The 13,455-nt window shown below is 27.0% G+C and overlaps 1 protein-coding gene across 1 annotated transcript in view; it reads left to right on the top strand.

Annotated features, from left to right (window-relative positions):
* Positions 1-3,328: 3,328 nt before the first annotated feature.
* Positions 3,329-13,455, top strand: part of LOC113383430 — a 42,081-nt gene continuing 31,954 nt past the window's right edge. Inside the window, exons 1-4 of the mRNA XM_026621697.1 lie at positions 3,329-3,506; positions 4,425-4,481; positions 11,500-11,637; positions 11,712-11,798. Coding sequence (XP_026477482.1) covers positions 4,449-4,481; positions 11,500-11,637; positions 11,712-11,798 — 258 coding nt within the window. The 5' untranslated portion in view covers positions 3,329-3,506; positions 4,425-4,448. The remainder of the gene's footprint in view (positions 3,507-4,424; positions 4,482-11,499; positions 11,638-11,711; positions 11,799-13,455) is intronic.

The following is a 13,455-nucleotide window of genomic DNA, read 5'->3' as shown; positions in this document are numbered from 1 at the left end:
GAAATGTTAGTGTTGAATTTAGCCCAGGTACATCAACCGTGTTCTTCGCCGTGCTCTTACCTCTTTCCTACCACCTGGTAAATTATTTCTATGAATCTCCACATCGTCTTCGGCAAAGTCGATGGAAGTGGCTTTGGCGCGTGTTATAGTTTGTTTTTTATTATATGAAATACATATTGCACCAGTTGTTAGGCTCAGATCACATTGGATTCGATGATATATATTGTAATCAATAAGGTTTAACCCTGATGTAATGAAATTATATAGATATTTAATACTCTTCATACTATATAATACTTCATATATTGCTCTATTTTGAAGTGTCCAATAATCTCTTACGAAACAAGAATAATGGTATAGGGATTCAACAAGTATTGTTAAAAATTGGTTTATATAGGTGTGTATGCGCATATTTATATATGTGTGTGTATGGGTGTAAATGTATATATTCAAATATATGATTATAGTTGTGTGAATTAGTTTAGTAAGTGGCCAATAGTCTACAGAGTAAATAAATAAATAAAATTTAAAAAAATATTTTTGAAGTAAAACTTCTTCATGGGCGAGTAGGGTGTAAATCCGTACAAATGCAAGGGAAGCGCGTTACGTCAGATAAGATAAGAGTCGAGTGCCAATGATTCGTCATTCGCTCTCGACGATATCATTTCTATACGAGTCGATTGTGATTAACCGTCGTGTATGTGAATAGAGATCTGTCGTTGTATGCATACCGGTGTCAACGTTGTATGCGTACCAATATCTAAAAGGAAATCTGCATAGATAAATACACATTTTAAAGTTACATCGTAGTACAAATCTTGATTTACTGAAAAATGCATGAATCAGAAGAAAAATTTACCCTGTTCCTTGAAAATATTGATTAATAACATTAATGACTAGCAAGTTTATTGATTAGAAATTATTTCTATATTATTCGTAGTTTCTATAAATCTTTGAAGTTATTAAAGAGAAAAATATTTTTCAGGCAAGACAAATATTACAACGGTTCAAAGAATGAGATTATAACGCCAGCGAAAACGTAAAAAAGATATGAGCAGTCAATGAAGGTATGTTAATTTTAATTAAATGAAATTCTTCAAACACAATTACAAGAAGAGTGAAGTTGAGAAAACAATATTTGTTTAGGCGTTGTTTAACATAATCCACTGTGTGAACGAATATTATAGAATTTATTAATCAAAAATTGCTTTACTTCTCTAATAAACGTTCATTTCTAAATGCTAATTACAATCACAAACCGATCATATCATATTTGAAGTATGACATTAATTACATTACTGTTTTTAAATATTATACATATTTTTAATGCTATTTTAAATATATAATTTATAATTTACTTATATATACAATAATATAAATTACAGGTCTATATTTGATTGGTTAAGAATGTCGCTTGTACCCAAAAATGACCCAATTAAAAAATTATATATGATTATAAATAATTCGTAAATTAGTATCAACTCAAATTTCAACTAAGTAAGATCAGTATCAATCAAACAATTATATGAGTGTTAACTTAGGTGACCATACATCCCGGTTTAGTCGGGACAGTCCCATATTTTCACCTTATGTCTCGGGTTTTTCTAAAAGCAATATTTGTCCCGGATTTAGATGTTTTGTTCTGGTTTTCGAAAAGTATAGGTTCAAATTGAATCTTTGCTCTTAATTGATAATAAAATTACATGTCTGACAATGTTATGTACAAATAGTATGCCCATATGAAAAAGGCGGTTTAAATTAGCCTCTCAAATGCATAATTTTGAACTTTTAAGTTCAATTTTACGAAAATTAACATTATTGACTTGAAAAAATATAGTCACCTTAGTGTTAACGCCTCATGCTCAACCCTGGTCTAATGAATAATTATATAAATATATTTTACTAATCTTTATACAGAATAGAAATAATAAAACCTAATCCCTTTAATTGCACTATTTTGAAGTATCAAATAATCCTTTATGTTGTAATGCATCCTGTCTATAAACAGTACTTCCATTATTAATCCTTCTTTCTAAAAAATTAGATTCCTTGAACTTCTTAACCCAACTAAATCACAGGTCAATATTTGATTATTAAGAATGTAATGGGCAGTCGCTTGTACTCAAAAATAAATTAATGAAAAAATTATATGAAATTAAAAAAACTTTGTAAATTAGTATCAATTCAAGTTTTTACTAAGTAATGTAAACATATAGCAATCATGTATCAATCTTCAACATCGTATCATTTTGATTTGATTCAGAATTGCCGGAAACTGATATCACTGGTAATATGCAAAATCAAAATCGCCATTTTTAAATTTATATCAAGTAATATATCCGCCTGAGTCGCTACAGCCATTGCTTCATAATTGATTAATTCTATATCACAACAGGTAGCATTGATTCAAATTGATTTTTACTTTCATCTCTGAATTATAAATTTTGAGTAATTTGCTTGTATTTGATCGAAGATAAAGAAGCTATTATTGGTCGCTTTAGTGATTAGTTTACTATTCACTAACTATGAATTTTTGTCCTTTTTCTAGCAAAAATCTTGCCAACTCAAATTTATGGAATTGTGCATCATTCACAGAAATTACTTATTAATTATCTAAATAATTCTTTTATATCTGTGTTACCTAACTGGCAGTCTGCATAACTTTTCTAGTTGTGTAAAAAATGTTACCATTAATCTAGATAGTTACAATATCAAGGACTAAGTACGTGATAGACGCAATCCTGCCAGTAATTTCTTACAGATTACTTCATTTAATTAGTAACATTATACATATTTCCTCTTAAAATAAATAATTATAATTTAGATTTTTATTTCTCAAATGATTAGAAATGATTGAAAGAAAGTCAACTTTTTGAAAATACCAGAAAAGCCAAAATGGTTGTTGATTCATTCTAAGAAATTAATTATACAGCAAATATTGTTCATAGCAATAGCATTTAGCACAAAAATGCAAAAAATCTTAATATTTTTGTTAAATTCTGCGTGAACAAAGTCGTAGGTACATCAAATCATGATTAAATTTACGATATTTACATAATATTCATTCATACACAATCATTTGCGCGCCAAGGTTACAAGACACCCTCAACTCTGTATCCAAAGTGCATTCAAAAAATATTGTAGATAGGAAATAAAAACCAATACACCACCGGAGGGCAATTGTTTATCGGTATATAATCGATATTTTGATACAACTTCAAATGGTTTGTTTACAAGTTCCTATCTTAACAATAACGCATTGTTGATCTATGGATGTCGATATTATTCCAATGATTGCAATTCTTCTTTCATTTGGTGCTTACATCTGGTAGGCACTACATGGCGCTTGACCCGGGCGTCAATACACGCCCGGGTCATAATGCTGCGTGGCCGAGAGATGCCTAAGTAACCGGGAAAGTTTTAGTGAGTTAATTTTTGTATTTTTATAATTAGTTTAGTGAGTGAGTTAATTATTTCATTTTTTTGTTCGAGTTCAGAGAATAATTGTGAGTATATAATATTTAGATAGCATATATTTTTTTACAAGCATTGTTTTGTATTTATTTAACCTTTTGTTACATGCACGTGCCAACAACAAATTTTGCCGCCATTACCATTGCGTCGTCTTCAAAATGCCGAATATTGTACTCTTAATAGTTTGTTTTTTTTACAATGGTGTAGATCAAATACAGATAACAAATAATTCACTTCTTATAAAATTTTCCACATATAACACTTCTATTTAAAATTTTTTAAGAATTTTGTGGTGAGGACTTACAGTCCGATGCGTATCTTGTTAAAAATATTTACGCATACGTTACGTATCAAAAGGTTATTTAAATAACAAAATAGATATATTTATTAAGTTACTTCTAATTACAAAATAAATATATTAATAAAGTTACTTCTAATTTGACTTGCAAAAGGTTGTGTTAAAGACATATTTGTTATTTAATCGGAGACCAAAAGTGTTTTGTTCATTGAAGTCAAACTCCTAACATGAGTTGAGTTAGACATTTCACGTTAAAGACGCGTTTCAATTGGAAATTTTAGTTTTCTAAAAAGTGAATTTTGAGTTGCTAAAAATGTTATATGATTATATTTTTATTAGATTTATCTTGTAATAGAAGAACCACATATATACTGCTCCTTCTGAATTCATAACTTTTTAAGAAATTGTCATTACTACATATATTATACTTTTAATTTTACTGAGTTGTGGGCAAAAAATCTTCAAGTCTGTTACAAGTTATATAATAATCAAATAATGTTGAAACTCTGCCATACGTTCGTTCGGACTTACAATTTTATGTGGTCATCAGTGCAAATTTAATATTGAGTGTGTTACACTAATAAACGATATTGTTTTAAAAAAATAATAGTTTATCAAATATAACTCTATGTAAAAATATTTTACTTTGAAGGAAAATCCGAAGCAACTTGTTGCAATGATGCCATTGGACCCTAATGAGCCCCTCAAGGTGATCAGCACAGACGATCAGGCAATTTATGAGAAAATGATCAATAAATGTTAAATTGAAAAATTATTAGAATAAATTTTGTATAATTTGAATATGTGATGTTACAAATGAAATAAAATTTTAGACTATTGATATAATTTTTATGATGTCTTCGTTATTTCATTTATAAGAATGATATAGAAGTATTCTGACGTGGCTTTACTATTGACATCTACGAGGTATTCGGAGTGATTTTTCCGCACATAAATATTGTTTTTTTATAAATATGTGAAGTGGTTTAATAATAAAATTTGATTAAAATTTGGAATAATTATCCATGCTTTTAGCATATACACCGTAGATGTAATGAGGTGCTGTTGAGTAGCTAAGTGTTTTCAAAGATACATTATTATTTAAGATTTACAAAATACTTCTATTAAGTCCATTTTTTCAAATTTTAAATATCTCAACAATAGATTTTTTCAGAGTTCCAAAAGATAATTGATTTTTTTTTATTAATTTTAATTTTTGGTACGAGCAATTCGCCTTGAGGAATGATACCATGCACTACTAGTTTATTTACTTTAAATTAATTAGTCTTGAACTAATTACTAAGTTGACACCATATCAACTTCCAAATTCTAGAAGCAACTCGACGTTGCATTCTGCCAAAAATGTACCTGCATTGTAAACATGATGTTGTGTATACTTTTTAGAACGAAGACAGGCTAATGTTATGCAATTTTTGTATTTATTTGTGAGCATTGAAGAATATATGACATTTATGTTCATATATATTATATGTGAATTTTTGGTAATTTTCTACAATTTTTTAAAGTTTAAAGCAATTTCCTTAAGGCATAGCTAGTTGTTTCCAATGACGTTACTTAGCGTCTTGATACTTTTTTATCATTCCACAGATAAGGTATATTTTTCTTATATGTATGTATTTTTTATGAAAGTTTGTTTTTTGAATTACTAGGTAGTTTTTTCGTATTTAAAAAAAAATTAATTGTATAATGAAAAAGGGTAAAAAATACTTTGAAAATAACTAATAGTATACTTTGGACTGTCTTATCACTGCTTTGATTTATTCCAAGAATAAGCAACTTTTTTTATAAAAATACTTTGAAAATAACTAATAGTATAATAATAATATTTTGGACTGTCTCGCCACTGCTTATTCCAAACATAATCAACCTATTTTTATAATAATACTTTGAAAATAACTAATAGTAAATTTTGGACTGTCTTACCACTACTTGGATTTATTCCAAAAATGATAAACTTTTTTTTACACACAGGCTGCATTTAAGTTTTAAAATGTTGTGGTTCAATTATCTTCAAAACCAATTGAATTTTCACAAAAATATTAAAATTCTCTGTAATTATATTAAATATAGTGCACAGACAAGTGCTTATGTCCTAAAATTGTAGCTTATTATTCCAGATTTTATTGAATTGGTAATGTTTGAAACAAATGTTTTGATTTATCAGTTATCACACCTCAAAATCAACTTTTGGCATAAATGACTACAATATGTTTTCAAACTATGATGAATTTTTAAAATTTAACACAGACATACATACATTTTTCAAATTTGGTCTCATTTGAGTCTTGAAATGTCGAGAAAACATAAAATTAGCAAATCTTATTTTTTTTATGAAATCATAAACTTCTTCAGGAAAAAGGGTTCCTACAAATACTCCTGATTAGTTTACCTGAACTCTCCACTATGATCATTGTTGCTTTTGCAATAATTTTTTGCATGTAAATAAAATTATGGACTGCATATATGCTAAAGCCTTAATATGCAAGATAATAATAAAAATATTTGTTCTATCTAATTATGGAAATATTTTAATTGACATCATCCTGTATATATTTTTCGCAGCGGCACTGCGTTCATTCCGATACAATAATAAATAATACAAAGGTCATTATGTTACAAAACATCTTGATGGAAATTATCAGTACAACATACTGAATTGAATAGGCTACTTGCACTTGTATAATGCTAATACAGTTGACAGATTTTTAAACAGTTTTGTGACAAATAATAAATTTTATTGTAAGTGGTCATAAATGTTAAAAGTTGTAGTAAATAGTATAAGTTGGATATGTGTTTCTTTGTGTAATAGTGGTTTACATAAATATCAATTACTAGTGTTTGTTTATGGCTTATAAATACAAAAAGTGCATACCTTCAAAAAAAAATTCAATGATTTTTCAATAGAAGTTCTGAAGGGGTCTATTTAGTTTTAATGCATTGCGATCAATTTGTTTTTTTTTTTATTCTCTTTATTGAATTACAATCTGTCTTTACAAAAAGGAAGACATTGAGTAATTTTGAAGATATATGAAATATTAAACATTAAATCTAAAAGGTTAGCAAGTAGTAAGCCTTTTCAATTTTGATATATTAAAATTAAATTTTGTGATTGTGCTCAATTATTTTTAAAAGTATTGTGAACAAAATTTGTGCTACAATTTATTTTGAAGAGGTTATGATACAATTAGCTAAACCTAAAATTTCTCAAAATATGGCAAATAAAATTTTGTTGTTTCTACAGTTTTTTACAGTCTTTTATTGCATTATGTGGAATATGATACATATATATATATAATTCTGCACACGGTTTTCTACCCTGAGTACATGTATTTTACATTTATTTCTGTTTCTATAAATAAATATAATTAAAATTATTTTTTTAATTTGCTTTACATCAAAAACTATTCTTATTATCTTACATGTACATATAAAATATTTCAGTAAAAGTAATCCGTGATTGATTTTAACTATTTCCAATAAATGGTACCTACTAATGGCAAATGATCTGAATTGATTGATGAATTTGGTGATCACCCAAAACCCATAACTGCAATATTTAATAATCTGAATGCTAAACGATTATAATCAATTAATATTACAATAAAATCATTATTATTGAACATGTTCTACTGATTTTACTAAAAATATTTGTTTAGTTTTGCAATTGTATTCATTTATAAGTGTAATAGATAATGTAAACAACGACGTCATTAATAGCTCTTACGTATTACTTTGTATACAATTGATATATCATATGAACAAGTTTTTTTTTCCATTCGGTGAGTAAACTTGTAGAAATTTTTAGGAAAATATAATGTAATTTTTTTTATTATAACGTAATTTTTTTTTTAATTATAAGGTAAATTAATTTTTTTTAAATATTTTTTGCCTATTATTTTGTGAAAAGCAAAATTTGGACGATAAGTAGAACTTTGTTTTTAATTAATATTTTTATTATTATTGACTTTGTTTTTTTAATATTCTTTGTCGATTATATTGTGGAAAGCAAAATTTGGACGATCAGTGAAAATTTTTTTTAATTAATATTTTTATTATTATTGTCTTTGTTTTTTAATATCTTTTGTCGATTATATTGGGGAAAGCAACATTTGGACGATAAGTAAACTTTTTTTTAATTAATATTTTTACTATTATTGTCTTTGTAAACAAGTCAATTAGCCATTTTCAATTAAATTCATTATTCTATACGGTTATTATGCAATATTTATAATTTTATTTCACTAGATTTAATAAAATTATATAGAGCCCCCCATATTTTTTATATCTGCCAACAATACTGTAAAAATAGTTAGAAAAAGTAAAACATTAATTCTGCACATATACCAAAATTTAATTAAAATATAATTTAGTACATTAATAAAAGGTAAACCACTGGGTTTTCCTTTTAAAATTCTGTCATTTGTCATGTTTTTCTATTCAGATAGATTGTAATTTATAAGTAAATTAAAAAAAAAAAAATCTGCATATGCGTTTGAGTGCGAAAAATTTTAGAAGACTTCTCTAATATGATCTAGTTGAACTAAAAAAATGAATTTTTAATTTAAACTTTATTTTTATTATATTGAAAAATGCAAATCTGATTTTAATTGCAATATTAATGTGTAAATTTGATATAGGAATACGTTAAATTTAAATTTGAATTGAGGTATGAGTTCTTAGTTAAAAATAGTGAAAAAATAGTGGTATATTTTTAAATATTTCTGTTAACAAGTTTATTCTATTCATCATCATTGCAATTTTTTACTTAAATCTTAAATTTTAATTTAACTTACATACATATAATACTTCTTCAATGTGGCTTACTCTACGTACACATACGAGTATATGAAGTAAATGCATACAAAGTAGGAGTATATTTTAATTCAAATTATATATTGTCACTTACGATTACGACAAAAGTATGTAAATTATTAATAATTTATCTTATTAACATTTGTACATTTTGACAATTCATATAAAAATTTTATGTTTTCAAATATTTTGTTCAACAACTTGTGTAATTCAGATTCATTTTCACAACAATCCGTTTTTTTTTTTACTGGAGCTATAAATCATATGCTTTTTCCAATAAACTTTGACCATTTCAATGGTCAAAAATAGTGGACCCAGAACGAAATGTAATTCGAGGACTTTGGCAACATGTGGGATCATATTTTTTTATGTGTATGAAGTGGTAAATGCCCTTTTCTTGCGCCACGTGGTCGACAAAGACAAGCCATATGTACACCAGTTGCGAATTACTTAAAATTTTATTTTTGAGAATATAATGTACCTAGAATTCTATTGCGTTATGGTGTTTACAAGAATGTTGTATTTAGTTTATAACAAGAATGCTGTTATTTTATGTAGCCTTATTGTTGAAGCTATAAAGCTCTTTCTAATATACGTGTTACTGATAACAAATAGTAGTCTGTCCGAAGGCAGGTACATGGTGTGCAAATAAATGATTTCTTTATCATTCGTTGTCTATCATTCCCATTACCACTATCCCCCTTTTTACACATTTTTTTATATATTTTCCTTTCCATAAAAAAAACCAAAGTAGATTAATAGTTAGCAAAATTAACATAAAAATAATAAAAAAAAAAATAAAATAAAAAAAATATTTTCCTTTCCATGCTTCCATGCTTCCTGATCCTGCGCGTCGGATTTCAGTTCCCTGTATTTTCTCTTCTGGCGTAAGTCGTCAATCATCTGCATTCTTCTTCTTCCCATTCCTTTCAGTCCAGTGGTTCTAATATTTTACAATTATTAATCTTTATGGTTTTTATAAATTTATTTTTGTAAATATTCATGTCAGTAATATCAAAACTATTCTCAGTGTTCTATGAGCTGTTCTAATGTATTTTCTAATATATGGCTTTATCACAACTCAATGGATGTCCTTTTTCTATTTTTTTTTATTATTATATCTTTTATTTACAACTGTCCAGTTATGGACATTTAATAAATTTGATGAATTTACAATAGTCGGCCGAAAAGGGACATTGTATACTAAACTTTTTCTATATGACAAAATTTTTACTTCAAGAGATTGCCAACCTGTGGTTCTCTATTACGTTAGAATAAAATTTTACATATTTTTGTTTATTATTTTGTAGCCTTTCAAATGAATTGTAATATCGATTGTGCATTTAGGAAATAAGATCAATCAAAAAGTTAAGGGTGTAACAATTTTAAAGGTTGGAAACCACTGCTTTACATGCTTCAAAAGTGTGATGTGACATTTTGCAGCAATGCCTGAGAAGGGTATTTTTACTTCGAAATATATTTGGGTCTGTATTTTCAAGTGGGCACGCATACCATTACATATTTGTACTTGAATCTTGAAACAACAGGCCGAGGCACTTACCATTGCGCTACGAACACACATATTCTCGTATATTAACTTTTGTTCGTTCCCATCTCAGTTATATGTCTCTTATATAAAACATCTATAGTACATTGTCAGTTTTTGTAATTTCTTTAAATTAATAAATACACAGTTATTAGTGCACCCTTTTAGTAGTACAATATATTATATACAAATTTATTCGTTAAAAATCATTTTTCAATAACCAGGCCCTTGGCCGATATACACGCGAAATAGTTCGGTATGACCATGGTATATTGGCCAAACTGTTGCCTGATCGAATCAGAGCGGCAAAAAAAATATTTTGAATATAACTTTGTATCAACCAAGTATTGTCTATGACAATGCATCGTCTTGTAATTTTTTTTTAAGTAAAACTTCTTTAGGCGTGACTAGAGTGTAAATCCGTACAAATGCAACGGAAATGCATTTTCATGCATGCAATTACGGCAGAATTGTACGTCCTTCGCTTTTGATGAAATCATTCGATCAAATCGTCGTGTATGTAAATAGAGATCTGTCGTTGTATGCGTACCGGCATCAACGTTGTATGCGTTCCGATATCAACGAGGAAATCGGCATATGTATGCATCACGAGTGTTACCATATTACTAATAAACATTATTCAAAATTGTTATATGATGTATTTATTTTTACTTAAATGCCATCTTGTATAGTAGCAAATAAGTTTTACTTCAATCGCGTGTGAACCTTACGCGCACTTTATACGTTGGTGATCATTTTATTATGCTTTTTTAAAAAACAAACCATGACAAAATATTGCCTAATCGACTCAGTGTGGCAAAAAAAAAAAACATTTTGGATATAACCCTGTATCAACCAAGTATTGTCTATGACAATGTATTATCTTGCAATTTTTTTTCTACTTCCTTATGTTGCTTATCCTTATATGATTATTTTATTATGCCTTTTATTTTAAAAAAAAAAACGCCGATGTAATTTTATTTTGGAAAATTGCTAAAGTTTTTCTTTTTGTTACACATAGACCTTATTATTTTAATTATGTTCATTTAATGAAATTAAAAAAAAAATGGAAATATAAAATTGCCTTACGGTAGAAAACCATGTGCATAATTATATATATATATTTTCATATCCCATATAATGCAATAAAAAATTTCAAACTGTAACTGTAAATAATTTTTCAGAAAGCTTTTCTTATTCCTCATTATCTTATTATAGATTTATAATTTTGGTAGGTGTACGTATCGGTATCTTTATAAACAAATTCTGTCTATAAGAATAATCAAAGCATTTTTTAAAAAAACATCTTTGTACGTCATTTTTTAAGTTTGTTTTATAATTTTTGCAGATGTTTTTGGAAGTTTCTGGTGTCACACTATATCCTTGCCCAAGGGACTTAAGACGCCAATATGATTGCATTTTTACTAAAGATGCCCTGCAATTTCTGGCGGATATCATTGCACAATTCGATCATAGAATTGAAGAGGTTAGTATAAGATGCATTAAAAATATTACTATGATTCTTTTAAAATAATGTTTAATTTTATAATTTTGTTAAAGTTGTATGCGAAGCGATTGGAAATGAGATCAAAGATTTCTCAAGGATGGATGCCCAAATTTTATACGAGTAAGGAACGTGATGATAAGGTATGGAAAAAAATAATGTAAACTATTGAAGTAGATATATTATTTATTATTTTAAAATGATATAATTTGTGACACATTCTAGCACTATATCATAAAAATAACATATATAATACACACACATGTCTAACACTATTCATCATATAAATTATAAATAAACTATTATATAATCACATGATTAACATAAAAATTCATTCATAGAGTAATATTGATTAGGTAGTAAATGATATTTTTATTTTAAATAATGTTCTGCATTTCTAATTCTCGGATAGCTTTATATATAGACAATTATTTACATGTTTCGACACTAAACCAAAACTAGTAGGACGCATGGCATCGTGCCTTAAGGCAAATTGCTGGAACTTCCCGTACCGTAATTAAAAATCTTGGTACAAAACCCAAAAAAATTTACACAAAATTTGTAAACATTACTATAATCTCTAGAAAATATCTGATAATTTGATGTGCATATGTCCAATGAACATTTTTCACCGCCAAATGGCATTTCTGTTTAACTTATTTTTATTGTGAGTCCACAATCGCTAGACCTGCCTTCCCAATCAGTTCTTCATCTTGTCAATACAAGTAAAATATTTTTTGAATTAATAAAATCGGTGATCCGTTTTCTTAAAAACTGAATTACCGTTTTTGGCACTTTTTGCCCCGTATCTTCGGAACGGCTAGACCTGCTTTCGCCAAAAACTAATCAGCACGTCTCCTTATCAATACGAATCGTATGTTTTTTGAATTATTTAAATCGGTTGATTGGAGCTCCCGAAATCGTCGACAAAAATTTGTATCCGCACACACACATTCATACACACACATATACACACATGCACACACATACATCCATTTTTTTTAATTATAAAGTATGCCAAAATATTCAGAAACCTCTGAAACGTAAAGATATATAAAAATTTTCATTTTCGATTTTTTGCGATTACTATAACTTACCCTACGGGAAGTTAATAATAGAAAACAACTAATAAACAAAATAACAACAAAATATTAATAATTTAAATAATATTAAAATATAAAACTATAATGAAACATTTTTGAACAAACTCATTTAAAACAAACTCATTTAAAACAAACTTTATTAATTACATTATATTTTAAAAAAAACACAGCACATTTTTCTTAAATAGAAGATTTGCAAAATCTTGTTTTATTCATTTAAATTTTTTCTGTATCAATAAACAAAGTACTTCTTCTTTTTTTATTTTTGACAGTTATTCAAATTTGATTAATATCAAAATAGTGAAATATCACTCAATATTTAACCTCATATTTTATTGCTCACTTTTTTATTATTTTGGTTTTTGACTCTTAGGGTCAATTTCCAATTTATTCTTGATTTTTCTGATCAAATATCGTTTTCTATAATTTTATTAATTTTGAAGTGACTCAATAGTTAAATCAGTCAACTAGCAGTTTATTCTATTATAATAATGAAATAATTGAAATATAATATATTTAATTTTTTATTTAATAATTATTTAATTTTAATAATTTTTTATTACATAATTTGTAAGTTTTGGGGAACTGGGATGTCCTTCTTGAATTTTTAAAAACAAATCAAAAAATTCTTCATACATTTTACACTTTATATATTCAAAATCTGAAAGAATACCCTCTTTACTTTTTACAAAGAAAA

This window comes from Ctenocephalides felis, unplaced genomic scaffold, assembly GCF_003426905.1.
Source record: "Ctenocephalides felis isolate EL2017-DRISC unplaced genomic scaffold, ASM342690v1 CF-g0.4_SCAFFOLD_03570, whole genome shotgun sequence".
NCBI classification, from domain to species: Eukaryota; Metazoa; Arthropoda; class Insecta; order Siphonaptera; family Pulicidae; genus Ctenocephalides; species Ctenocephalides felis.
This window is presented reverse-complemented; position numbering and strand designations above follow the sequence as displayed.